The following is a 27296-nucleotide window of genomic DNA, read 5'->3' on the forward strand; positions in this document are numbered from 1 at the left end:
ACAACTCCTTTCCATTCTTAACAGTGTTTTTCTCACATAATTTTAGCCTGTTTTAGTTATTAAAATTTTTGTTTAAAGTTAGTCTTTAAAATTTTTTCTAACGCATACATTGTACTGTTTTTCAAGTAAGTATAAATTATATTGTAATTGTTAATATTATGTATTTCGGATACTTTTATCACAAAATAGGTTTTGCTTTTCTAATCATTAATTACATAAATCATATTTTTGTGTATTCTTTTTCGCGTAATTCATTATACAAAAAATATTGCACGTATCATATAATTTTTAATAAAAAAATTTTAGTTTTAATACTTGGAAAATTAACGTCATTAGAAATCATTCACACAGTGTTTTTTATCTGTCTAACAGTCACTATCCCACTGATTTCTAGCCGTTAATAGAAACTATATTAGTACTGTAAGTTAATAATTCTTCTAATTTATACTTTAATTGACTTTCTGTAAACGAAAGGGTCAAATTTTTTATTATATTCCAAAGAATTATTTTATAATAATGTCTTGTAACATTCTAGCAGATAATAGAGTATATACGATAAAATGCAAATATAAAAAATGACAAAGGTAAACATACTGCTTAAACAAAAATAAAAAGGTATTTTACGTAACTGAAATAATTTGTTAAAAAATAAGCTTTATTTTTTTCCTACACTAGTTTTGTAGCTATAACACAATCAATAAAATCAATTTTGTAAGAATACATTAATTCCTCCGCAGAGGTAATACTTTGGTGCACTTTTTGAATAACTCACAGTACCTATATTTTCCCATCTTTCAGCTTATTAATAAATAATCTGCATAGAGTGTTCGGTTCTTTAACGTGCTTAAAGACCACTTCACCATCCAGTACGTACTGATCGAACGGCATACTCCAAACATTTTGCCATCCAAGGTCCATACATATCTTCGCACAATGACTGCGTACAAACAAAATTTCATTAATTGTAAACAACTTCGAAATATTAAAAAGTTGGAATGAAACACTTCTCGGTATATCTCGCCCGGATTTTCTCAAAGACTCAAACGGTTAAGACTAAATCTACCGGACGGGTCAAATTGACTCTATTCAGAATGTTTATTTTTCAAGTATTTAAATTACGAAGGCGTTTTTGCGAAATACTTTCCATTAAGTTCGTCCATTTGCATTGTCACAAGACTAGGAGACCCTTCGAATCTCAAGAAACGTAGTGTTCTAATTTTGATTAAAAACTGGGAATAAATCACTCTAATTGCTCGGTAGTTTTGGTGTTAAATAAAACAAAACTACACACTTTAAGTGTAACGACAAAAAAACCACACATTTTGAGGCCACATGAATGGTAGCTTGGAGCAAGTACTGCTTTTGGGATCTATATATCAATCGCGCATTCCCTACAGCGTCCTCGAGTCTACCATCACTTGGAACCCGTGAAATCTCGCAGCGTGGCGACATCCGCCCTTCCGCGGTTCGTTCGATGCAACCATCGATCCCCTGCTTGGAATTCTTCAAGGTTGGAGAGGATTCGAGACGAACCGAAGCTTCGAATATCGAGCGAGAGCCAGGATCCCACTCACCTGCTGTCGCAAGATATATACACCATCGGGTAGCCACAGCTGCGTGCCAGGTACCAGCTCTCCATGATCAGCCTCCTACCAATCCCCATGTTCCTGTAGTCCTCGCTCACCGCCAAGCTAGTCAACTCGAACATCCTGGGAACGCAGAATCGTTCGAAAATCCTCGACTGTTCCACTACGTAACTGAAGAAATGCAGGATCTGCTTCATGGCAGGTGACTCGCACGTTTTCGTATACTCGAGTATCTTTTCTGGTTCTGATGGATATATCACAGTGTTCAGCGATGCGCCGATTAGATAGCGATCACGGTCCTCGGCTATGATTGATAGACCGTACTTCACCTGATCGTACATCATTCGTCGCCAGCATTTTGGTGCGGTTGCGCTAGCAGTGCCTGTATTTGGTAATTCGATGTATCAGATTTGGGGTTCATGGAATACCTTTAACACTGGATTTACGGAACGCGTCAGTTTGACTTATACTGAATTTTACAAACATTACTTTGTAAACGTTTATATCGGTTTTTATTGAGGCAATTACACGAATAGATATCCTGTCAGACTTTAAATCCCTGGTTTCTAAAATCTAAACGAACAAACATGAATTTTTCTAGGAACAATAGAGTAAACAGTGCAATATACGCCCGTAAACCTAATGTTAATCAATTATGAATCCGTTTGACATTAAACGCTTTGTTCATTTTCGAGTCCTTCCATTTTTGTTTGAAAAATGGAATGCGATTATTGAAAGTAATAATGAATATTTCGGAGATTGAACAATGTATGATATTCTTTACAAAAACAGTCGGTAAGTTTATTTTAAAAAGCTCATGAAGTTAACTTATATACTGATGGTGAATTGTAAATAGATTCAAATCTGTTTTATTTCGAACACATTTCATGAGGTCCTCGAACTAGAGAAACAATGTTAACAAAATGTGTATTTGAAATCTTTAGTTTGTTCTAATTTTCTATTATTTGTATATTTTCTAATTTTATTAGTACTATAAAGAAGCTTGAGAAGAGAAGGATGAGTACAAATAAAATAGTAAAATGATACATATGATAGTTTCTCATTGTCAATATTTGAGTATTTCTTTGAGGAGACTTGATTATTCAAATACGCTTTCGAAACTTTGAGTCGCACATTTTATGGAGCGAACCTAACTAACATAATTTCAACCCTCGTTGTACCATGTCTGGGTCCATTTTGACCCTGAGGTGATGACTATTACTTTTTTTCCAATTTTTGCATTGTTAAATTATTTACTTCACGTAACATTTCTTAATAACAAAAAATAGGAATAAAATAACAAAATGTACGTCAATAAATTTGTGTCAGCAAGGTCTAACTATGATATGAGAACATAAATACATTATTTCTTGTGAGCAATACATAAAATCCAAGAAATGAAACTTGAGTGTTGCAATCAAATCAGATTCATGAATATATATTAACCTTTCCATCCCGAATGGTACACATAGGTACCACGTACATTTTAAATTACCGAAAAGTTAGAAAATGCCAAGGTAAAAGAAAATTGTACCATACGGGGACCTTTGTTTATGGCTGACAGCTAATTACTATTTATTATTAATGCTTATCTTATTTCTGTCACTGGCAAGCTTAAATTTCACTTGAAAACTGCTGTTCCTGGCCCTCTGTTTAATTTAGGGGCGAATACATATTCTGGGGCGGAAGAGTTAAACTCGATCTCATTTTTACCTATATTTAAAATCGCTGGTTCACCTCTGTAGTATACATCGCTCATAAAGTCTGCAACGTTCTCATAATCAGAGGGTAGTGCCAGACGCGTTATGTACACTGAATCATCCTGTAAGAACGAAAGAGGAAAAATCTTATGTAAACTTACTTTCATTACAAATAATTCTTACTTCTACATTTCGTTTTTCTGATAATTCTGATTGTGAAATCTCACATAGATAAGAACTACAGGTTTTAAAACAAATTTTGCATCTTTTTTTTGTTTCATTACACAACAGAATACGCGTTAGTATGACACTTTCATCTCCACAAATTGATTGCAGGTGCACGAAGTGAAAACAAATTAATTATATTTACTATGGATCTTACTAAACATAAAATAATTCACATGTTTGAACTACTGTCATCAAAATGTTGATCGTTTTCCGCTGCTGGCACCAGGATTTGCAATAAACGCGTAAAATTCACAGTCTACTTATAACGATCGAAAAAGAAATCGTAGTCCATTTTCAATCGTCGCTATTGCAATTAAATACATTGTGAGTTTGTGTATACATCGTACTCATCCAAGCGAGGCGGGATTACGTTAGATGTCACTTTTTTACGGAGACCAGTGAAAACTGGACTTGCGAAAGAGCAGTACTTCATTGGTAATCGTGCAGTGTTGTCTAACGAAGCAAAAAAAAGAAGCAACAATTTTAAACGTTGATGTCCGAATTCAATTAAAATGTCTTCAAGAATTCTATTTTCGAACCTGAGTATTCAAACACGAAATGAAAACTGTTGGTGGCGGCAGTTTAACGTCGAAAGTAGCAGTAAACCGAGTAATGGAATATTGAAACGTAGCATTCATCCGCCATTTTCGATAAAATATGAATACGCATAACCCCGTGTTCTTTATTGAGAAGCCGTGGACGCCCGAGCAAATTAAAATTTACATAAACGTCGCGAAGTTACGTATAATTTTATTCGTTCTATTAACATCTTGGTTGGATCGAAGTAATCCCAGATTGCATTAAATTTGATTCGATTTTGTGTTTCACTGATCTCTTGAGACCTTGTTATTCATAAATACGAGGGGCTGGCAGTTTATGAATTCCGAATTGACGCGGAGATGGTAATTTCATTCGTCATTAACAAACTTGGACAGGTTATTTTAAATTTGACAAATATACTTAAATAAACTCACTTCACATTTCATTGAAGCTTTAAAGTTTACCCCTGTGAAGTGAAAATAAGCTTGTCGATTCCACATCCTCTCTAAATTCGAAATATTTCTGATACGCTTCTGAACAATCGTTCGAAGTAATGCCAGCATTGATATAATCATCCCGTTCTGACTTATGTTTCTTCATATATGATAACATCTTCATGTGTTTGGGCCACTACATGTTCCAAATCTTTCGTTTATAACAGATCAGCAAATAATTAAAAGGGTCGTACGGTATGAACATTGCACACATTCGCAAATAAATAAGCGGTTTGTTTCTTAATTCATTTATCTTGCAGTCATCATTAAATTAATTTATTTCACTGATTTTAGATTATCATATTTTAAAAATTTAAATCATATGTAGTGAAGCTGTGCTTCAATGGACTTACACGCTTTCTATTATTCAGGTACTGTAAGTTGTATTTCATAAAATAAAAATTCTTTACGTTATAATAAGTAATAACTTGATTATAGTCAATTTAGTTATATTTCCTTACAATCTAATAAATATATCTCAAAAAATTGAAAAATCTCTTTATCAGGTTATCCTACGAAATCGGATAATGCAAACAGGTATAATCTAAATCTAATCGTTTGCATATTATGAAAAGACGGATCAGATAATGTTTAATCGCATCGAACTATCACGTAGGTTGTAATATTCTATATAATGCGCGATTTATATTAAAATTGGTCGACGATTATACGCCACTGCGCATTAATATCACGATAAAATATTCGCCGCAAATTAATTCAATAAGCGAGAGACCGTCGACGAGTGTGATCGTTGCGAGATGAACAGCGGGGTCAAATTCACCCTGGTCGCGTGAATGTAAAAGCGTTCCGCCATCTCTGATGCATGTATCAATATTATTGTTTAACATCGCATTAAACAGCGTCGCGTATTCGACCCGTTTATTATCGACGTCGCGCCGTTTTCACTCACCCTTTAGTATGTCCTTTTAATTCGACCTCGCGCGTGCGTGTGGCTGCATTGTTTAAGAAATTATTTGAGAATTTAATATAATACATACTCAATATAATCTTCCGATTTATTATTTTTGGCCAATCAAGTATCTAAAAAAACATGTATAGTTGAAGATCTCCATTGCTGTATTCATTCGCGATTACTTTACACATAAAGACAATAGTGGGCGTGTAAAAATTTGAAATCCTACGCTGGAGTCATGAGGAACGGCTGTAACGATAACTTAAATGCGGGACCATTCATTCGTTCACAGCCGCTGTACAAAATGATATGACAGCCGAGAGATCGTCCGATTTATGTATTACTCACATTTCGTTTCATCGCTCCCGATATGTGATCATTGATATCGTACACGTTTTATATTAGTACTAATACTTCTGTTTTATTCGTGTGCAGTCTAATGTTTGTACGAATATTTATAAAAATAGTCGATACATTATTAATTACAAGTAAGTGTTATATACGTCGTTGAATTCGTCTTGAAAGATACAATAAACCGACAATAATGAAAATATGTAGCATTTAAAAAGATTGCATTGATCTAGAAATCTCTTTAAATAACACTGTAAAAAAAATCGAAATAGCTTACTAAGTGTCCTCTATCATGTTGACCAATTTTTATCTGAAATATTTTTTCGTATTTTCAATAATTACGGAAATATTCAAGTATACATATATAGAGAAGTCGTCTGTTGTCATACATGTATTTAGACACATTAAGTTTCATATCGCGAAAATACGTGTTGCATAAAGAATAGGCATATTGAGTTATCAGCAGTTATGTTTCAGCTATTTATGTCATCTGTTATTTAAGATTACATTTCTTAGAAATTGAAAATCCACAGGAAGTAAACAGTGTCTATATTATGCTCTATGGGTAAATACATATTGTAAAATGAAAAAATTATTTAGGTTACATAGATACATAAAGATTGGTAAGTTAATATTTGTTGTAAAAATGTATTAATATCTCGATCAAAGTAAATTAGATATAATTTATTTTATCAGTTGCATTTATATGCAAATTGTTTACTACGTAAATTGGAACGTAGTAATAACTTAGTCGGTAAATATATTTCCAATGTCGAACATAAATGAATATCTATCGATTTACAATACGACGCTCATATCGCATTATCAATATAATATAAATATTCTATATAAATCAAACTGAGTATTGCCTAAGAGTTTTCATTTTTTAATATTCTTCTACACTCGTCTAGAAAAGTCCAAGTACAAATTGGTTAAGTTATTACTCTAAATATAATTTTAATGTGCAGAAATTTAACAATTTATACTACGGTACAAGCATGGGAAATATTAAGTAATCCTCCCAGATGACAGACGTATTCATTATATAAAATGCAAAAAACGATAAAAATTATGAATATATCTGAAATTGCAGTAACGACACAGAACACGTAAAAATATTCGGTAATTACATAAATTTAACGATTTAAAATATATGAGCGAATGAGTGTGTTGATGAGTAAGTGTGCGTGAGCGTGTATTTTGAATAAATGTTCCAGGCATTGGAATATTCTAGACTATTGATTTTCTGTAATATTGATTTTTGTGTTCATGGTAAACGAATACAGAATATTCCAAATATACATGAAGTTAATGCCTGGTGGAGAAAGAATGTTCTGGAAAGTATGTGAGTGAGATGAACGTATCCGAATGTATATATTGTGCGTGTGATTTGATTTTAGGTCATTGTTTTATTGCAAGTCGTGTAATAAAAATATCGTTTATACAGATAAAATTCTCTTCCTCCTACGTGTATTTGTATAAAGGATTCATGGAGAAATCGAGACAATTACATTGAATTATAAAGTATTCAACGTTCAGAAAATATTGCTTCATGCAATTGTTTTGTGCACGGTGTATTTCAATGTTTGCTACAACTATAATGAAAAAGAATTTACAGTCAGCAAGAGAAAAATTCATTAGTGTAAATTGAAATATTATAAACTCGCAACAATTCATTATTGGAATTTGATTTGAACCGAACTTACGTATTAAACGAAAAGATCACTGCTTTACTCAATGGGGAATGTGATTTTGAGTGTGTAACATGATCGGCATACAATGTTACAATACTTTATCTTGTCCCAAGAATCGATGTGCCATCACTCTAAGAGATTTACCACCGCATTCAGCAAAAGCCGGAAATGCGGCAGAGAATGTGATATCAAAGAGGAAAGTACCACACTACCGTAAATCACACAGTAGACTGAAACGACGATCGGCGCAAACCGATTTATTGACAGTTCGTTAAAAAAAAATAGATTTCACTCCGTTGCCTCCATCGCCTGAAAATTAGAATTCATGAAAAACGTCGTGGTTCATTTTTATGGAGTTCAATAAAAATCATTTATTGAAATGAAAAGACAACGCTCGAGGAAAATAATGTTCGATCCCGTAAAAACATTGCTGCGAATAATTGATAATATTTACACTTACGTATAAATTCAGGTAAAACAAAAAAGTTTTTAGTCGATGCGTGGCGAAATAACATAGCTTGATCTAATAAAAAGAACCTATAAGTTCACACTGCATAATTTAAGATCGTTGAATCGGAAAATTAGAATAAAAACATAAGAAGGGTAATATATACTTTCTATGTTTTTATAAAACACTTTTCAATGTAGAGAAAAATCAAAAAGTTAACAGAAATTGAAAAATTGATTGGACAAGGTTATACTGCCCTATATAGAATATAGGCCATTTGTTCAATCTTTTCCTACCAATGAGTTCAAGTTCACTTCTCAACGAACGAGCGATGTGAATTTTATTCGTAATAGTGAATATCAGCGTAGAAAGTCGATCTGCCGTCATGAATAAACGACGATGTTGCGCTGCTTCGAGATATACAGTCCAACCGAGCGTGCTTGCGTCAATTATGAGCTTTTATTCTCATTTCATCCGATACACGGAAAGATTGCAATTTATCGGCGCAACAATGCCGGGCATTATTAATATCCATTAATCAACCGGCCTCCGTCTGCTGACGCTCGGAACAGGCCGAGTCCCTGCATGAGCGAATCATTGGCTACCACGTAACTAGAAACGGGGAACGGGAACGGAACAATACGTCCTGATGAACTACGGGAAATATGGAAGTATATATTCTAGATCCCCGTTCCGCTTCGAATCGATGACACTCGAAATGAGAAATTCCGAGCTAGCGATGGAATATAGTTCCTGCAAAAAAACACTGAATAGAAAGGACGTAATCGGCAGAAAATAAAAGATTGAGCGTAAATTGATTTCTCTGGCAAGTGTGTCGCATCGAGGCGATGAAAATCCTTCTCAAGAAATTCTTGTAGTTTATTCTTTCGATTACACTATCTTAAAAAACATTTTTTTTTCACCTGATACTCTCGACGCACTATTCTTTATTTTCAAGTGTTCTCGTTTCAAAACGTCAACGAACAATCGTGCATCATGCAAAAGTATTAACAAAAGAGTGGCTGGAAAAAAGAGGTCGAAGAGAAAGAACGTAATTGGTGGGAAATAAAAATCGGAATCAAAATCTCCGGCAAACGTGACGTGCCGATGGAATAAAAATTCTCTCCGAGTTCTGAAAGTTCTTTCAGTTTGTTCATTCGATTACAAATTCTTTTGAAAAATTCGTTCCATTTTATTTTCGATGTACTGTTCATTATTTCTAAATACCTTTGTTTAAAAATCTTAACAAACGATCGTGTACAGTAGAAAAATATTAACAAAGGGACGCCCACAGTCGTCAATTAATCACGAATAAATAAGCAACATTAATTACCATTCGAGGCTAATTATCCGTGATATTGATTCTCTTGTATTCCCATATTGCGCGTCCTCGACGAATTCAAAAGACCCACGAAAAACAATGAACGCGTCGAATATATAATACATGTAATTTCCGCTATTATACTAAATATCGCGCTGATAATATGTACAATGCTGATCGTATAATTATCCGCAATCAAGCTCGTCGCATAATGCATATTCACCGTACTTCGTAAATGCGCACCCGGTCACGAACAGCGGTGATTAAACGAATAAACTAGCGCAGGTATAAATATCTCGGTTATGGAAAATCAAACGGTTTATTTTAAAGCGAGTAGACCTCACGTTCCTCCTGTCAAATATGTAACTGGATGTCTACCTGGGAAGCCTAGCGCCCTTTCATCTCGGCGAAGTCAAACTTTTCACCCTTCCCTTGGCCGGTTTGTTTCGCGAATCCTTGGAAGTTTTTAAAGAATCCATCGTACTCGCTACTGGCGACATGACCTTCGGATTCCTGCTCGGCCTGGGAGTTCTCCGAAGTTCCCTTCTTCCCGGCTTCCGATTCACCGGAACCCGAATTCTTGCTCGCGCCCTTCTTGTACGAGCCCTCGTACGCGGTATGCTTCTCTTTGTACTGACCATGTTTCTTCAAATGTCCACCTTCATCGTCGTTGTCGTAGAAATCATGATCTTTCTTGAACTCGTCTTTATGGTAAACATTGTGATAGCCACCTGCTTTGCTGTCTACGTAATCACCCTTCTTCTTCTGGTGACTGCTCCCTGTCCTTCCTCCAGTCTTCGCTTCTTCATAGTTAGAACTGCCATCTTCCTTGGAGTGACTCTTCTTTTTCCCGCCGCTCTCAACTTTATCAGTCCTCTGCTTCTCCTTCTGGTGATCACCTTTCCGTCCGCTCTCGCGAGAAGCTGTTTTTTGGCGCCCTTGTTGTGCTAATTGAACATTACTACGATTTAATGTTGCTTGTCCAGCTCTTTCGTGTTGCTTACGATTTCTCGAGGGTTGTTGATTAGGTTTGGTCTTCGTCAATTGCGACTCCGCGTATTTCAACTCCATATGGTCTACTCCTGGCGGCTTCACACCAATGTAATGAGCTGGTAGCATTTCAGCTTCTGGCTCCAACGGCAGCGTCACCAGTCCTTTGATCACGCGGGGTGATTTTATGGGAATCAGATGCGGCTGGTAATCAGTCACTCGTGTCAAGTCCTCAACTTCTAAGTACGTTTGTTTTGGATTGATCGTTTCTGGATTGTAAGCTTTCGGATTGATCACGTACACCGTGTACGCGTTAGTTGACGCTAGCGTCACGCAGAGGACCGCGCAGACGGTACGCCATCCTTTCTCCGAGATTTTCATTTTCCGTATGGTTATGTTAGCGTTTTAACCTACTTGACCTCGAGTCCAAAATTTCATGTGACATGCCGCGGGCGAACGATGATAGGCTCGTTCAAGGAGACCGCAGCTCGTGGAAACGCGTTCAGGTGTACTCTAATCTTGCGGCCATAAGTCCAGCTCTTTTATATGTCGCGACCGCCGATCGAGAGCGCTCCGACGCGATCGCCGCTCGCCCGAGACTGCAGAATGCATCTGGAAGGACGGACGTCGTGTCGCGACGTTTCGACAAAGCCAGAGTCCCCGATTTCACAATGAAATTTGCACGCAATCTCGCCGATTCCACCAAGGATTTGTGTTTAATCTTGCGTACGATGATCCGCCCCGCGAAAACGACCTTGATGAATGATGTCCAGAGAGATTGGTAGTTGTGTTTATTGCGGTTGTAATAAGTAGTACTGGTGAAACATTAGGTCGGACAGGATATTTTTTTGTACTTGATAAAAACGTTTAGTGGTGTCATATATTTATAATAATTGTAATCTACTGGCTTACGTCAAGTAAGTATGATTTATATCTGTCTACGTTTGCTTCTTCAAATTGTAGTGTATAACATGGGTGTTTATATAACTGTATAAGTGTTTCCGTGGAAAACTAATGAGGTCATGGGGTCTAAACAGTACTGTCATATATAGAATTTCTGATTTTTGTTGAATATTTCTTGTGGTTATCGGTGTCTTGTGACCTTTAAGATTTTCTCTTGTATTGTATTTGACAATGTGTTACAAGAGTGTAATAAAATGGCATGGCACATAATTGAAGTAACATTCATCATGTAGAAGTCATGTAATTTTATGTGAAGTCAGTTTTAATGAATTTGCATTAACATCTACAATTTTTTCATAATGCTCGGCGTGACATTAAAGAAAGCAAGATCTGTTTTCTGTTAGACTTTTTTTTGAAACATCACTTCGAAGATAGATTACTATTACTATTATTATTGTTGTTATTGTTATTGTTAAAATATTATAAATATGGAAACTATTGACATAATATAAGGTTGACGAAAATTTAACGAACAATTTATTTTATTGTTCTTAAAAAGATTGATATCTGTTCATTTAAACTTACGAAGTGAATGATTTAAGAATAGACAATTAGGATACATATTCATCTAATTGCATTAATGAAAGTCAATGTATACGTCAAACTCTCGCCTTCTGCGAACACAGTGTTAAGAAGAGTTACGTTTTATTAAATTAATTTTGTTCAACAATCATGTGCCATTTTTCAGTGTATTCATTTATATAGTATAATGCGAACAACACATTAAAAGAAAAGAAATCAATTTTTAATCATCCCATTATATCCTATTTGAACACATTTACGCATATTATGAAAAATAAGTAACAACAACGTGCTCTTACATCTTGGACGTACCAGAGGTTTTTCCTGAATTTGTCGTCTTTTCTTTTCTTTCTTGCTGTTACGGAATATTCTATGGAAAAAGACATTCAATAAATACAATGCAGAATTACTATAACGTATGTATATACAGCTTTTTACTATATTTTCTGCGTCACACGGGTATTGCGTTAATCGAAACGTTGTCTCCATGTTTCTAAATACTTAATGCATATTACGATGCATGGATAACCTTTATGTATAAATAAATTCAGTGAAAGTGTATAGAAAGTTGTAAAACAAAACTTTGTAAAATACACAGTTTAAGAAAGTTTTATAAAAGTAATTGAATATAAGCAAAGTGATACTTGTCTTTAAACTTCAGTAAAGAAGTGTGGGAAGTCTTTTTAGTCCACAGAGTATTACTAATTTCCAAATTAAAAAGGATATATATATCCTTTTATATCCTCCTATATAACAGTATACGTATGACGGTGCAATAAAAATAACATCGTATACCATTAATGAGGCAGTAATACTATTTTTGTTTATCAATTCTTGAAAAAGCGTGCTTCATTATACAGGAGAATTAGAAAGTTGACCGTCCAAACACTCTCACATACCAAGCTACTTCGTATTTTATACCAGCCGTATTGACCGTGTCTGTTTAATGAATAGCCGTTGTTTTTTGTTACGTAACAGGGTTCTTTCGCGGCGTTAGGTCTACGTGATTAGATTTATCGTGTTTTCTGCAACCACGGATACGACTGAACCGTGTTTTTAAAATCACGAGAGAGCTTCCGTCCGATTTTGTGGAATCAATCAAGCATCAACGAGCCGGATACAAATAATTGCTGCTCGAATTGATGCCTGCTCTCGGTTCGTGCTGTCGAGTCACTTTGTGAAACTAAAATGCACACGAATCATGATACGAGGGAAGAACGGATTAAACAAAAATTGTGTGGTTTCCTGAAATACGTCGAACAAATTCGACGAAATATTTCTATGCTTATTGTTCTCTGAAATTTGTTTTTTATGTATATAAATGACTTGAATTAATGAATAATTTACTGAAACGTTTAAGCCTTTTATTCAAATGAGAATCGATTTCAAAGAATATTCTTTATATAATATTAGGAATGAATGGATAAATAGATATAACCTATACTATTATCTGGAACAAACGCAATAAGGAATGTTATCTGTGATTAATGTAATCGAAGGAATCAGATGTGACCTTTAAATTATACAAATACTTGCTCATGAAAATACATGAAACTTATTTTACGAAAATTAAAGTAAAGCATCCCCTTTCTCTATTATGCGAATGCTTTAATGTGCAAATTTTCTATTATTCATATCTACTGTTGTCTGAAATGAATATCTTTTATCTACGTACATTGATAAACGTATCCAGTCTAATACTGCAAAAAATATTGAATCTAGAAGTATGTATCCTTTACGTTAAGATGACATAATTTTATTTTTATATTATTTCATTCACTCGTATTAAAATTTGAACCGAATTCATAAATTGTGCCAACTTATAATAACATTGAAACATAGAAAAACTTTATTAAGTTTATTTTAAATTTTCCCAGAAACAAGAATATTTAGATGAATTTAAATGTAAATCGAGATTAGAACGAGGCTAAATACAGTATTCCCGATATTCATACAAATAGATTAAATTAAATTAGCTTACATTACTTTATTATTGATTCACGTGTCTATCTGTTAATCTGGTAATTATTCATTGATAAAATTCTTAAATGTCTCCTATATGAGGTATAATCTAAAGTGGTATCATTTTGCTTTGAACTTCTGCTTAAATATTTTGTACAATTATATTCAAAAATCATAAATCCGCTGCAGATAGGTTTTTTAAGATACTTTACTTTACTTTACTTTATTTTTAAATTCTTTTAATATCTAGAGTACCTAAATATCGATATCTATAGCTAAGACTGTAATTCAATAAATAGATTAGAAAAGTCATTAAGAAATATTTATGAGTGACATCTATTTCGTTAGAATTTTGTAATTTCCGTATTTAAGAAAATGGAAAGCATGTCCATATTATAAATGTGTATGTAAGTTCGTAACAAATTGCTTGATTATAATTGTCGCAATTCTTAAATGACTTTTATTCCTATTTAGTTAGAATTTCTTTCTCTGTCCCAATTGTATCTTTTCGTGTAGACATTTTTTGTTCAGGAACTTATGGAGCAATTTCTATAAGTGTTCCATTTTGAATTGCGATCACTTTATTACTGTTGGAAATGACAATTTTTCTTTAAGTTATGAAAACTCCGCTAATTGCTATCTATTCTATTTTATTAGACTTTCTTTTACACTAAAATGCAACACTTTTTTATTTATATTTCCAACCATAAATTGTTGAATTTTATTTTCTGTCTTTTATAACGATTTAGAACATGTCATTACATTTTATTAAAATTCGAATGACGCGAAAAAAATTCATTTGACGTAACTACATATTATTTTATTTATTCTTATAATATTTCAGATGGTTGACATTTCTGGAAGAACATGTTTCATCAATATATGTAACGAATTTCGTGCGAATTTCAATATAAAACAAGTGAATTATTAATTTGTTATATTTTTTACGTGTGAAAGCACTTTCTGTAATATACATTTAGTTAGATAATTAAAATGTCGATAATTAAAATCCATTACGCTTTGATCTCGTATTTTGTTGGTTTTTATGAATTGTATAATTTGACTTTGATTCTGCCTTAATATTATTTGCAGACAGTTTATACAGGTTTGTTAAATCCCGTTTGTTATAATTCGCTCACTATATACAATAGTCATTTTGTTACTTTTATTTGCAATTCTTGTTTGCCCGCATCATTGAAGAGAATAAATTGTACAATATTCGCTGGACATCAAAAGAAGAAGATTAAACTGAAAATCAATTTACTTTAACAACTAGCTCAGCTTTGTGCTGTACAATACCTATATCTTTATCGGAAGTAATGTATTTATACTAAATCTCTTTTCAAAAGTAAATGCACATCGATTTTCAGCAAATATGTACTGTAAGTATTGAATCAGATTCACTATACAAAATGTTGAATTAAAATATTTAAATTTCTATTTTGATTATTGAAATAAACGTCCTATCTGCAAATTATTACTTTTTTCAAATTGTTACTTTATCTCATGTGCATAATATGCAGTAACATAAATATAAAGAATAGTATTTTAAATACTTTCTTCCTAAATTTTATAATAATAAATTTCATTAAGTGCAATCATTACGTACGTGCATCATTTTAAATAACTTCATTTAATAAAAATTGTTGGTTTACTAAAAAAATGCTATTTTGCTTACACATGGAAGAAACGTTACTAACTAGGTTATATTTACGTCGGCATCTATTGCGCATATAGCTATTTTATCGTCTGAGGATGAATGTGTTTTGCTTTCTCATCTAAAAACATAATTTTTGTTGTGTCTTTAACAACATAGTTTGAATAATGTAGGTTTCATGAATAAACATTTCTTCGTTCTTTTACTAAATAATTTTTTTATGTCAAGACATTTAAAAATTTCGCATTACCTAAAAATGATTGAATATTATAGTACCAACTACAATATAGGTTATCTAAAGATTTATAAATATATCAGCAAGTAAGTAGCTATACATATGACAAATAAAGATATAATCCACAACCATTTTAACTTTAAGTTTGCAGCCATTTAACGTAAAAGTAAAAAAACTTTAAAGACACATTTGGAACATAAAGTAAAAGTTTCTATAATTTGAAATTTCTTAATTAAATACTTCATAACATTATATAAATGAACTGAAAATAATATAAATTTTAAACAGTTTTACAAAACAAAGTTGCGAAATAAGGATTGATTTTTCAAGGTTTCAAATCATTCGATTAAATAAATTCAATCTAAACCGAAGTGTCAGTTTTTAGCTCCTCGATCAGCTCTAATCATTATCCTTCAATACCACAAATTCGAAGACTCTCTCCTTTTTTCTCAATCCGCCGCATATAGGACACGTCATTTACCGATGGCCGTGACCAAAGGATTCCTGAAACCGCCTTGATCGCGCTTGCTCAGTGGCAGAGGCGAAAACAACTGGGCGCAACACATTACGCAAATCGATTAGGATCCCCGCGAGCGAAGCAACGCCGTCAATAGCACGGTGTACTTGAAATATCGAGCTCGACCATGGAATGCTCGGTTCCACTCTGCGATCCCTTATTCACCGATCAATCTGAAGCCTCGAACCACGTTCTCGTGTAGATATATAAAGCAATGCCCGCGATTGATAGACACGCCAGTGCTGATTCCGGTTCACCGGCGAGGAATAACACCGAGGTCCAACGAGTTATCCAGGTTCCGTCATGCTCGCTTACGCGGCGCTTGTGTGCGTGTTTCTTTTGACAGACCGCATCGAGGCGGGCCCGGCCGGGATGCAGCGTATGACAGTCACCAAGATGCGAGCGGAAGACCTCGAGAGCTCCGCCAGCGGTTACGTGTACAACCAGCAACAGGGTCTTCCGGTTTACTACCTGCATTACACCGATCACGGAAGTGGAAGCTACTATCGCGCACCGCACACCGTGCACTACATCGACGCACCTGTTGCTCGCTCGCCAATTCTGCAACCGTACGCGGCCATGGACAAGAGAAGCCGCCAAGAAATTGTCGCTTACGGTGGCCGGGAATTGCCGAAACACGCGGCAACTTCCGCCGAATCGCAGCCACGCGCGCCTTATTACACCGAGAACGTCGTGGAGGCGAAAAGGAACGAGGATGATAAGACACGTGATGCCGAAGCAAATGATGATGAGAGTGATAAAACCGGCGATAAAGATGACGGAGATATTCATGGGGATGAGAGCGAAGATAGCGATGAAGATAGTCACGAAGACATCGGTCATTCGTCGGAGTCTCATGCTAGCGAGGGTGATGGTGACAGACGTAACGAGTTTTATAAATCCCATAGTGATGAAAGTGGAGAATCTGAAGAGTCCCATGACGGTAATAGTTCTTCAGCAGCTGGAAACGGAGAAAAGTATGAATCTCATGAACTTTCGAAACATGGAGAGACAGGGGACAATGATTACAAGAATCATCACGAATTTAGCAAAGGTGAACGTGGTACGAACGACGAAGAACGTCACGAAGGTAAACTCATGTGTTTATTAAAACGTTCATATTACTAAAATATTTATTAATGGTGATTTTGTTCATCGGTACAGGACACTATAGCAACAAGGGTGGACAACAAAAGGGGCATATCGACGAACAGGAAGAGCATGGTTCCCAGGAGGAGACTGAGAAAGGACACGAAGGCAACAATTACGGACACTCTACGTATCACAAGAAGGGAGAGAAGATTAATGGCTTCCATAATGTCTACCACAAGGACGAGTACAAGAAGGAAACCGATTTCTACGACGACTCTCATAAGAAGGGTTATTTCGATAAGTTCGCGGAATTCGACAAAGGTTACAAAGTATCCGAGGGTGGCGTACAGAAGGGCGGTCATCACTCTTCAGGCTACGACCAGAAAGCCAGTGGAAAGAAGGGAGCTTACGACAAGGGAGTCCATCAAAGTCAGGATCAAGGTCACGAAATCGAGGAAGGGGAAAAGTCTTATCACTCGCATCACGAGGATTATGCTTCCGAAGAAGATTCAAAATCAGCTAAAGAGAACAATTTTCGTAATAATTCCGGTCATCATTGATCACCACGTAGAATGCTTGTAATTTTATCAATATGCCCATTAATATTTTGTATGTATTCTAAGTTATATAATATAATAAAGACGTACTATCAGGTTTTTAAATGGAAATCTTTTAATTAGTTCGTTTCAGAAACATTAATATAGGGTTTTCACTTTATGAAATTTTAACTGCGACAATGACAATACTCCTGTTATAAAATCCAATGAGGTAACTGTCCTAGAAAGTGTCATTGATCCAATCTTTTGCGTCAACTAACGTACCGTAACGCGTTCGACGCAAAAACGCGAAGCCACTGAGATATCGCAAGAAGCGCCGCTAACTGGCTTGTCAAACACTGTAGATGTGTTGCCAAATTGAAATTTTAAAGCGGTTATGAAACTTTCGTTCTGTTAGTTCACAAAAACTGTATCAGGGTTTTATGTAGTTTCACGTTTCATGCTTCATGATGTACTTAAATTAATATTATGGGGCTTAGGGTAATAGAAATCATTAGGCACATTGAAACAGTATTGAAAAGAAAATATGGTTTGCTAGAAATTCGTATTTATTAGGACGCTACAGAAATTTTACGTCATTTTTGAAAACTAATCTATAAAAGTAACGAAACTTTATTCATTAACTTCATGAAATTTTGCAAAATTGCATCAAATAGTTTAGTAAAAAAAATACGGCAACATTCTTAATTCGACTTGAGTGACAATATAACTTAACGGAAGTACTTAACATAATATAAGCGATGAAAAGAATTTGGATAAACTTATACAGGTCTCAAAAATATCTTTATTTCGATCAAACACAAAGATCAATATTGCACGACATAGCTTAACAAACATAACAATCAGCATGAACACTTCTTAATGCCCCTTCTTAAATCCCCACGACTTGTGATCGTCGTGTCCTCCCTTCTTGCCATACTTAGAATGATGCTCGTGATGATCATCGTGACCACCAGAACTCTTATGTCCTTTTTGATCGTGGTGATGTTGTCCCTTCTCGTAATGGCCCTTCTTGCCATAATGATCTTCGTGTTCACCTTTATCATGGTGACCTTTCTTAAAGTGTCCGCCCTTCTTGTGCCCATATTCGTGATGATGTCCTCCGTGACCCTCGTGGTGACCAGAATCATGGTGTTCATCAAAGAATTCTTTGTCCTTCTTGAACTCATCTACCTTGTGGACCTCGTGATGTCCTTTCGTACTGTGTCCCTTTCCGTAATGTCCTTCCTCGTGGAATTTGTGTCCCTTCTCACCCTTTTCACCTTTATGGTGCTCGGCGTAGTAACCATCGTCATGATGATGGTTTTTCTTATGTCCCTCCTCTTCATCGTAGTAGCCTTTGTGCCCGTCCTTGTCGTGATGTCCTTTCTCGCCTTTCTCATGACTATGCGACGACTTGTACCCTTTGTCGCCCTTGTCGCCATGTTTGTGATGATGATCGGAATGGTGCTCCTCGCCACCACCCTTCTCGTGGTGTTCTTGATGGTGGGACGCAGCCACCTCCATGTCACCATACTCCTTGCCGATCTCGCGTGCCACTGCAATGGCCACGCCAATGGCGAATAGGAGAATTACTAGGCGAGACTTCATGATTCGACTCGGATATTGTCGGTACCGAAACGTTCGGCGCCGTAGCTGCGTTCGGTATGATTAAGTCCGGTCACTACGCTCGGATTATATATCGAACGGGGAATAATCGATATTAAGGAAGCTGGCTCTTTCCTGGCTCCTTAGCGGGACGTTGCGAAAGTAGCGTCTCCTTAACCCGCTTAGCCCGCGATTCGTCGGTTCCGACCGATCCGACGCCGTCAATCGAAACCGTTATGCAACTTGATCGAAATCGCTTGCGCTCTCGCTGAATCTATTCTACCCGGTGTCTAAATGATAATCTCCCTCTTTTTCGGTTTCCGTGCTACCGTGTGTCGTTGGGCAACGATTTTGAGTCGTGTAATTCGGCGACCCATGTTTGAACCTGTAATTATAATTTTAATCTCGATTATGGGAGTTCGATTGATTCCACCTATTGATCTACAATCGAATTTCTGCATTTCTTTTTTATGTTTCATGAGCTGTAAATGGGCAGGGGTTTGTTGAACCGGTCAGAACTATTTCTCAGATTTTTGTCGACATATTAGTAGAGACTTCGTTAAAGTCTTGCATTGTCGCGCGCCGCGCGTCGCTAGAGAATTATCGATCTAACCGTGACGGTGAAAATAGATTGAGCCGTATTTATTGACACGAATACGTGTCATCGACCGCGAAACAAATTGAGCGGTTACGCTCTTTTATGGAATCTCTCGACACGGTTGGCCTCCTTGTCTAACGTTCGTGAAAGGTGATCACGGTAGACATAATCATCCGGATTTTCCTGGCTACGATGATATTTTACAGCAGGCGACAGAAAAGAAACCGACTGGTAAAAATTCCTGTTCAGGTTTAATTGACGAAAGTTGAGAGGCCGGTTGCGCAAAGAAATTCGGTGAACGGTGAAAACTTCATTTTTCACCTAAACAATGGCAGAGACGTTTTGTAACATGTTCCGCGCCGTACTCTACCGGTTACAAATTGATTAAATTTTTTGCGAACGAAAAAACTCATCGCCTATTGACTCTCTACGTCCGCCGCAAAACAACGTTCGATCACTTCGTAGTCGGAGAAAGAGCTTTTTACATTTAACCGCGTAAAAAATGTATTCACTATGATCGGTGTTTCATCTGTTCACCATAGGACTTGTCTGCGTCTCATCTGTAACAACCTTTGCACGACACGGATCGCGGGCCGGCGACTTTTACGAAATATTGAATCTTTCGTGTCGACTAGGCTGCTCGGAGGAACGAAAGTGGTTACGTATAGAACGCCGGTATACCGGCTAGTATAAAAGGTTTGCATTAAAACGATGTGATCAGTCACTGCTTGGTCCACAAAGTATCAATATGACGAGAAGTTTGTGGCTATGCCTCGGCCTGGCCGTGGCTTGTATGTGCGTCTCCTTGGCCTCGGCTAATCTGTTGAGGAGCAAGAGGGACCTCGAGGTGGCCGCCAGCCATTATGGTGGCCATGGTGGCGGAGGTGGCGGTCACGGCGGTGGCGGTGGCGGACACGGCGGTGGTGGTGGCGGACATGGCGGTGGCGGAGGCGGTGGTGGACATGGCGGTGGCGGTGGTGGACACGGTGGTGGCGGAGGCGGTGGTGGCGGCGGCGGAGGCGGAAGTCACTCGAGCGGTGGTGGCCATGAACATCATGGTAGCCATCACGAGGAACACGGTGAAAAAGGAGAAAAGGGTTACAAGAGTGACCATCACCATGACCATGGTGATCATGGTCATTATGGTAAGGACCATGAGGGAGGACATCATGAGGAACATGGCGGACACAAAAAGGGTCACCACGATGAACATGGTGAACATGGAAGCCACCACGAGCACGAGGAAGGACACAAAGGTTCGAAGAGTGGGCACAAGAAGGGCCACAAGAAGGGGGAGAAGACACATGGTTACCATCACAAGGCTCACAAGGATGAATACCATAAAGAACATAAGTTCTATGATGATTATCACAAGGGTGGACACCATGAAAAACATGGGAATCATCATGGACACCACAAGAGTAGCGATGGTCATCACAAAAAGGGAGGACACCACCACTCTGGACATCATAGTGACCATCATGGAAAGAAAGGACACTTTGATAAGGGACATTATGACGAGGATCATAAAGGATTCCAGGGCAAACATGGGTTCGATGAACACCACTCGCACCATGAAGATTACGGTAGCAAGAATGAACATCATGGAGGAAAGTCTCATGGATATTCTAGCGGTGGTGGAAGTGGCGGAGGTGGTGGTGGAGGTGGAGGAGGACATGGAGGTGGCGGTGGCGGACATGGTGGCGGACACGGAGGTGGTGGCGGAGGTGGACACGGAGGTGGTGGCGGAGGCGGACACGGAGGTGGTGGCGGAGGCGGCCACGGCGGATATCATCGACGTTAGAAGACAACACATGAAATCTTGTTTTGATTCGTTACATTATTTGTTTTTTATTCTGTCGTTGATTAATTTTAAGCAGTACATTGAAGTTTGTCACGTATAACGTTTTCAACTTGATGATTAAACTGTTTCGAATAATTAAGTGTCTTAATTTTTTTAGTTAATGAATTCCCACTCTGTACTCTTTGAAGCACTCACCTCAGTTTTTCCAGAGTTACCAAATTACATTTAGAAACTCAATGCTAATCTTACACTCTTCTACACTTTCCTAAAATTTAATATCTAATCTGCTGTCATTTGATATAACTATCATTATTATTATAAATTATAAATATATAATTACAACTATGATTGACAAGACTAAAAAAATAGAATACACAATTCGAAAAATATCTAAGAATATTTACGAAATTGATTTAACGCAATGTGTTTATCGCGCAGGTATTAACCAAGTGTATTGTTTCCCAAACAGTAAATTAGTATCAGTATGTTTGAGATTCTCGTTTTCATGTAAACTAAAGCTGTTGTGCCTGCCAGTAGAACATTAAAGGAAGCTGATACGTTTACCGTACGTGGTGTTGATAGTTCCGGCAATTTTGGCTCGAGAAAGGTACGCGTCCGTCATAAATTACTGAAACCTGAAAAGCGTGGTCTTCTCCCATTCCAACCATTACAAGGAGATTGGTGAAAGCAATCGTCACACTGGTCACGACAATCGACACTGCGGCCACGATAATAATGGCTACAACAGACAGTTCGGCTTCGAGGACTCTAACTGAATGGCACCACACAGAGATAACAACACCGGCCACTACAGTGAAGATGGGTGCGAGAAACGGGGCCATAGTAATGATGACGGTTGCTACGGTTACCACTTCCAGAGCGATGATAAAGACATTTGCGAACACTTCCGCGAAAATGGTCAATGAAACAACATTTGAAGTGGCCACGGAATGCGACGATGCAACAGCTTTTGTCGATATACAGATTCCCACGTAAGAACAATGAGAGTTGTGAATTTCAAAAACGCCCGCATAATTTTGATGGCGGTAATATCTGTTAAAGGAGCAATTATGGTAATGGAATATACTGTGATTATGGTAATAAGGAACTGAGGAATAATTAGCTTCGATGGAAATGTATCAATATTAGGTCTTCCCATAAGTAATATCATTCCCTATCTTATTTCTTAATATATTTATTAATGCCATTTTAAAAATGACATTAAAAATTAATTGGAAAATGAGAATAGGTCACACTCAATGATGGTCAATGCGATAACGATTAACAAAGAACTTAAGCATTAATTTCTGTGCTACTGGTTAGTATAAAAAACGACATTACTTACGGTATTCTGAAGTTCTATATCAGCATCTAAAACTATTGAGTTTGTATCGTCTCAATTGATTTAGTTATTGATTTTCGTTGATCTCTTACTGTTCTAATCGTTGACAATATTAAATGTTTAACTAACTTAATATTTAATTATTAAGATAAAATCATATCTAATTGAATACCTCTCTCAACTCTGAATTTGGGAGCTGTTCCCTTCCTTTTGAAAGGAATAATGGCAAACAGACAAAAGTACGGGTCAAATATTTCTGCAAGAACTACTTTTCACCAAAGTTCCATCAAAATCTGCTGATGTTACACCGCTGCGTCCTCCCGCCACGCATAAACTCATCTACTTCCTACCCACACCAGCGTTAATGCATAATCGTAAACTATCCCGTGCATGTAAAGCGAATATGCAAGAAGAGAGCGAGCGCAGCGTCGCATAAAGAAAGGTCCACCCACGGGCGAGCAATGAAAGAAAAACTATTTTCACCGCAGCGAAAACGTAGATACGTAACCCATAAAAACTGTCCGTACGGTCGGGGCGGGGCAGCGGAAGGGAGCGCGGAACAAAGTAATAAAACGACGGTACACGTGTTCGCGCTGGCGTTGTTTAACATTTCAACGCATCATAATAAATTTTTACGTTCCTCTGGGTTCCTTTGAAACGGGTCCCGGGCTCGCGGCGCGCGTATCCTGTCCGTGCTGGAGCACACACTCCCACGTGCACACATATTCCCCCCATTTTTCCATTTTCTTCTCGCGCTCGCGGCGTTTTCGCTTTATCGCGCCGCGCGTGTCCCGGATTCGCACGTGTGCGCCGCTTGCACACTCACATACTGCCGACAACGGATACAAGGGTCGTAGAGGGGGCGGTTCGGCGGGGGGTGCTGGATGAATTGAGGACGAGAAGAGTCGTCGGTGGGAGGTTGCGGGCGCATTCAACGCGGCGCTGGTTTGATTAACGATTCCGTCCTCTGCAAATGAAATTGCCGTGGCCATTTGTGGGTCTATCTAGACTGGATTCCGGTGCGCTGGACACGGATTAACGGTGCTTTATACGCTTCTTTTAGGGCGTGCAGGGACGGTCGCAGGCCGTTCGCGATCACGGTTACCCATTCTCGGCCGGAGATTGCGTACGAGCTAGCGGTTCTACTTGAAATTCTCTGGCGTGTGACAATTCCGCGCCACGGCCGACCCCTCTGCCTCCTGCCATCGTAGCCTCTACCACCTCTATTGTTCCATTCCGTGATGCACGTAGGTACGTGTGGCTGGCTTAATTAATCTAATTGGAGTGGTCGCGCGACTGGCAAAAGAAAAGAAGGAACGCTGGCCCACACCGAGTGCTGGAAGAACTGTGCATGCACGCCGCGCGCCGCGTGTTAAAGAGGCCAGAAGCATCCAACCCCTTCCCCCGAGCCTTTGATCGATAGTGCAATAATACCGTCGTTCGGCCAAATTAATGAGAACACTCGAGCAACCGCCGACGCTCGTCTACGACGATGAGACCCGCCGGCGTGACGGGAACAACGGGAAAAATTAACCGGGTGTTTCGCGCTGAAACGGGAACACTCGATGTGTTAAGCAAGCAGACGATCCTCATCGTGCGACGCTTGTTTCGAGATGGCGTGGTACTAATAAAATTTGTTGCTGCTGGGAATGCGGACCTTGATTGGGGTTGTTGACTTCTAGAGACGAGTAACTTGCGAGTACGTGGTATTTGTTAACCCGTTACTATCAAACAATGAAGTGTATACTCATCAAACGCAGAGTAAATGTACCTACAATATATTCTAACGGAAAACTAAAGCAAAACGAATAAAAATTACATGTTTATCTGAAAAGATAAATAATTCATCGTTGAAAGAATTAGTACTGTGGGATGGCGGAGGTTTTGGCGAAAACAGGCACATGTGTATTTGTATTTTTATTGAAATGGGCTATAAGCGACTACAATTAAACTAAACTATGTACCTTAATCTATTTTACGCAATACTATGCTGTTCCACGCTGGTATACTCTGATTTACTACTCTAGATTCTCGAACTACACTGTTCCACGCTAGTCCACTCCGTTCTGCTCCTCTCACTTCGCAAAACTACACTATTCTACGCTAGTCTACTCTGTCCCGTTCCTCTCCTGTCAACTGCAAAACTACACTATCTATGATAGTCCACTCTGACCTGCTCCTCTCAACTCGCAAATCTACTCTTCCCTAAAAAAGGCCTTACAATCGTCTTAAATACTAATCCCGTCAACACAGTGCATGATCCTGCAGGCCATCATCGGCCGCCTGTGAACCACCTAACTTCAAGTGACTTGGTCGTAATTGTCCGAGTATACCTGCGGTATCCGGCCTTACGGGTCGCACCCCACAGTATGATTTTGAGTTTTAAGATGACGTGTATACTCGTCAAACGCAGTTACAGTGGGATATGAGGGGAATCTTCCACTCACGACGCTCGGGCCTCGGCATGCGCCAATAATGACCATCCATCGAAAGCCGACCGTTGTGAGTGGAAGTGTCCCCTTACCATTCAGAGACTTGTACTGTAACTGGTTAAGAGAGATAATGGGAATTGAAATTTTCTAAAATAATCGAAGTTGTCGAGAAGCTTCGATTGTTATAGTTCGCAATTGCATTTAAACAGGAACCTCTTGCTGCATACCTACCTTATATTTTTGTAACAGTTAGTGATAATAGATTTCAGTGTAATTTTAGTTTTTACCCTTCGTTATTAGGTGTCGTATAATTGTCAAAGCAATATAATAATATAGGATCCAGACAATCAATGTTCAACTGATACTTATCTAGAAACAATTGAAAACATCTGGATTATCCTGTCTGTTTATTACTTACTGTTTACTTAACCGTTTCGTCCCTAAATATGTATTTTTTTTAATATGAATTCTGTAAGAAAACTTTATGGCTGTGCACTAGTCAACCAGAACACATGTACTGACAACTGATTAGCACTTAAGCTGTTAGCCATAAGCAAAGATCCCCGTGTGGCACAATTTTCTTTTACCTTCTTTTACCTTTTACCTTTCTAGTTTTCCAGTAATTTGTAATGTTCGTGGTACCTATATGTACCATTTGGGACGGAAGGGTTAAATCACCAATACTATGTGTGTATTAGACAATTCCTTGAGATGATTTATCTTGAAAATTTTAACCATAGAAACAAAGATTGCACAATTTTGATTTACTTTTACATAGGCAACTGCCATTTTTCCATACATCCCATGTATACGACAATACACTGTAGACGTCTTTATCTTGACATTAATATAAATCAATAATCTAACAAATGCATCTTTTATCTCATCGCAGTGTTAAGAATCAGCTTGCACCAGGTCCACAGAATTAACATCTTAATTAAACGTCTACTCGGACTGGCTTATTAACTCCCAAATATTGCCAGGATAATTTTTGGACAAGTCAAATGTTGAGACATTTATACTCACAATACAAAGCCATTTGCGTTCTAAGTTGTTTGTTTTTATTCTTTTACAATTCTTTATTGCTAAAAGAACTAGCCCGTAGTCAGTCTCAGTTTGAGTGTCCATGCGTGAAGATGTATCTTACTATGTTGTAACTCTTTTATTCTTTAGACCAAATGCACACGAACGGTTTGCGGCAAAATGTCGTAGCGACGATTGCTTTGGAAGAATAGAGACACAAAATTCTTTCATCTCACAAAAACAAGGATAAGAGAACTTTGCATCTCTATTCTTTCAAACCAATCACAAACAGTCAGAATTATATTATTAACACTAGGTTTACCTATATTTATTGTACAGTTCATTCCGATTTTGGAAATTAGAAGTTCAAATGATACACAATTAAGATACACATTTGTGTTATTGCATCAATTAAAATCGACATACACATTCTTATGTCTTAACTATTGTTAAGCTTTGTGTATAATTATAAGTGTTTCCAGTTGATTAACAGTCGTGACTGGAGAATTCGCAGTAGAAACTAGGGAAGATGGGACGTGCGACGCTCCGCGATACACGTTGACCGATTTTGTTCATCGAAATTAAGTTGCAAACGAAGCTGCTAATAGAGTTCACACCAGCGCGGAAGTAGAAGGCAACGGGAACTTAGTATGCGAGTCCGGGACAATGGGAAGCGTTTAAATTAAAGGGAACGTGTAAATTCCGGCTGCGACCGGCAAAAAGGCGCGTCCAGAATACGA

At 37.6% G+C, this 27296-nt stretch overlaps 5 protein-coding genes across 5 annotated transcripts; 2 read left to right on the forward strand and 3 right to left on the reverse strand.

Moving 5' to 3' along the window:
* Positions 1-777: 777 nt before the first annotated feature.
* On the reverse strand, positions 778-3567 carry LOC116428811 (arylalkylamine N-acetyltransferase 1). Its single transcript, XM_031980924.2, has 4 exons — positions 3514-3567; positions 3300-3408; positions 1575-1968; positions 778-937 (listed from the first exon to the last, which is right to left on the reverse strand). The coding sequence occupies exons 1-4, from the start codon at positions 3565-3567 to the stop codon at positions 778-780; spliced, it is 717 nt and encodes a 238-aa protein (XP_031836784.2).
* Positions 3568-9020: 5453 nt separating this feature from the next.
* On the reverse strand, positions 9021-10757 carry LOC116428810 (uncharacterized). The gene has a single exon (XM_031980923.2). It carries the CDS (start codon positions 10644-10646, stop codon positions 9663-9665), a length of 984 nt encoding a protein of 327 aa, XP_031836783.1. The 5' UTR covers positions 10647-10757; the 3' UTR covers positions 9021-9662.
* Positions 10758-16424: 5667 nt separating this feature from the next.
* Positions 16425-17804, forward strand: LOC116428809 (uncharacterized). Its single transcript, XM_031980922.2, has 2 exons — positions 16425-17211; positions 17286-17804. Exons 1-2 carry the CDS (start codon positions 16425-16427, stop codon positions 17771-17773), a joined length of 1275 nt encoding a protein of 424 aa, XP_031836782.2. The 3' UTR covers positions 17774-17804.
* An 824-nt stretch (positions 17805-18628) lies between these two features.
* On the reverse strand, positions 18629-19360 carry LOC116428778 (uncharacterized). The gene has a single exon (XM_031980867.2). The coding sequence runs from the start codon at positions 19358-19360 to the stop codon at positions 18629-18631; it is 732 nt and encodes a 243-aa protein (XP_031836727.1).
* Positions 19361-20701: 1341 nt separating this feature from the next.
* On the forward strand, positions 20702-21759 carry LOC116428808 (uncharacterized). Its single transcript, XM_076371549.1, has 2 exons — positions 20702-20821; positions 20975-21759. Exons 1-2 carry the CDS (start codon positions 20704-20706, stop codon positions 21757-21759), a joined length of 903 nt encoding a protein of 300 aa, XP_076227664.1. The 5' UTR covers positions 20702-20703.
* Positions 21760-27296: the final 5537 nt, after the last annotated feature.

Source organism: Nomia melanderi, chromosome 10, assembly GCF_051020985.1.
Source record: "Nomia melanderi isolate GNS246 chromosome 10, iyNomMela1, whole genome shotgun sequence".
NCBI lineage: Eukaryota > Metazoa > Arthropoda > Insecta > Hymenoptera > Halictidae > Nomia > Nomia melanderi.

Bases quoted from the DNA above. Each gene is read 5' to 3' on its own strand.
- LOC116428811 (XM_031980924.2), bottom strand. From the start codon at position 3,567: ATGAAACAAAAAAAAGATGCAAAATTTGTTTTAAAACCTGTAGTTCTT. The intron at 1,969-3,299 runs GTAAAAATGAGA...TACCAAATACAG, and splicing joins ACCAGCGATTTTAAATATAG to GCACTGCTAGCGCAACCGCA. The intron at 938-1,574 runs GTGAGTGGGATC...GTTTGTACGCAG, and splicing joins TATATATCTTGCGACAGCAG to TCATTGTGCGAAGATATGTA.
- LOC116428810 (XM_031980923.2), bottom strand. From the start codon at position 10,646: ATGAAAATCTCGGAGAAAGGATGGCGTACCGTCTGCGCGGTCCTCTGC.
- LOC116428809 (XM_031980922.2), top strand. From the start codon at position 16,425: ATGCTCGCTTACGCGGCGCTTGTGTGCGTGTTTCTTTTGACAGACCGC. The intron at 17,212-17,285 runs GTAAACTCATGT...TCATCGGTACAG, and splicing joins CGACGAAGAACGTCACGAAG to GACACTATAGCAACAAGGGT.
- LOC116428778 (XM_031980867.2), bottom strand. From the start codon at position 19,360: ATGAAGTCTCGCCTAGTAATTCTCCTATTCGCCATTGGCGTGGCCATT.
- LOC116428808 (XM_076371549.1), top strand. From the start codon at position 20,704: ATGACGAGAAGTTTGTGGCTATGCCTCGGCCTGGCCGTGGCTTGTATG. The intron at 20,822-20,974 runs GTGGCCATGGTG...GCGGCGGCGGAG, and splicing joins GGTGGCCGCCAGCCATTATG to GCGGAAGTCACTCGAGCGGT.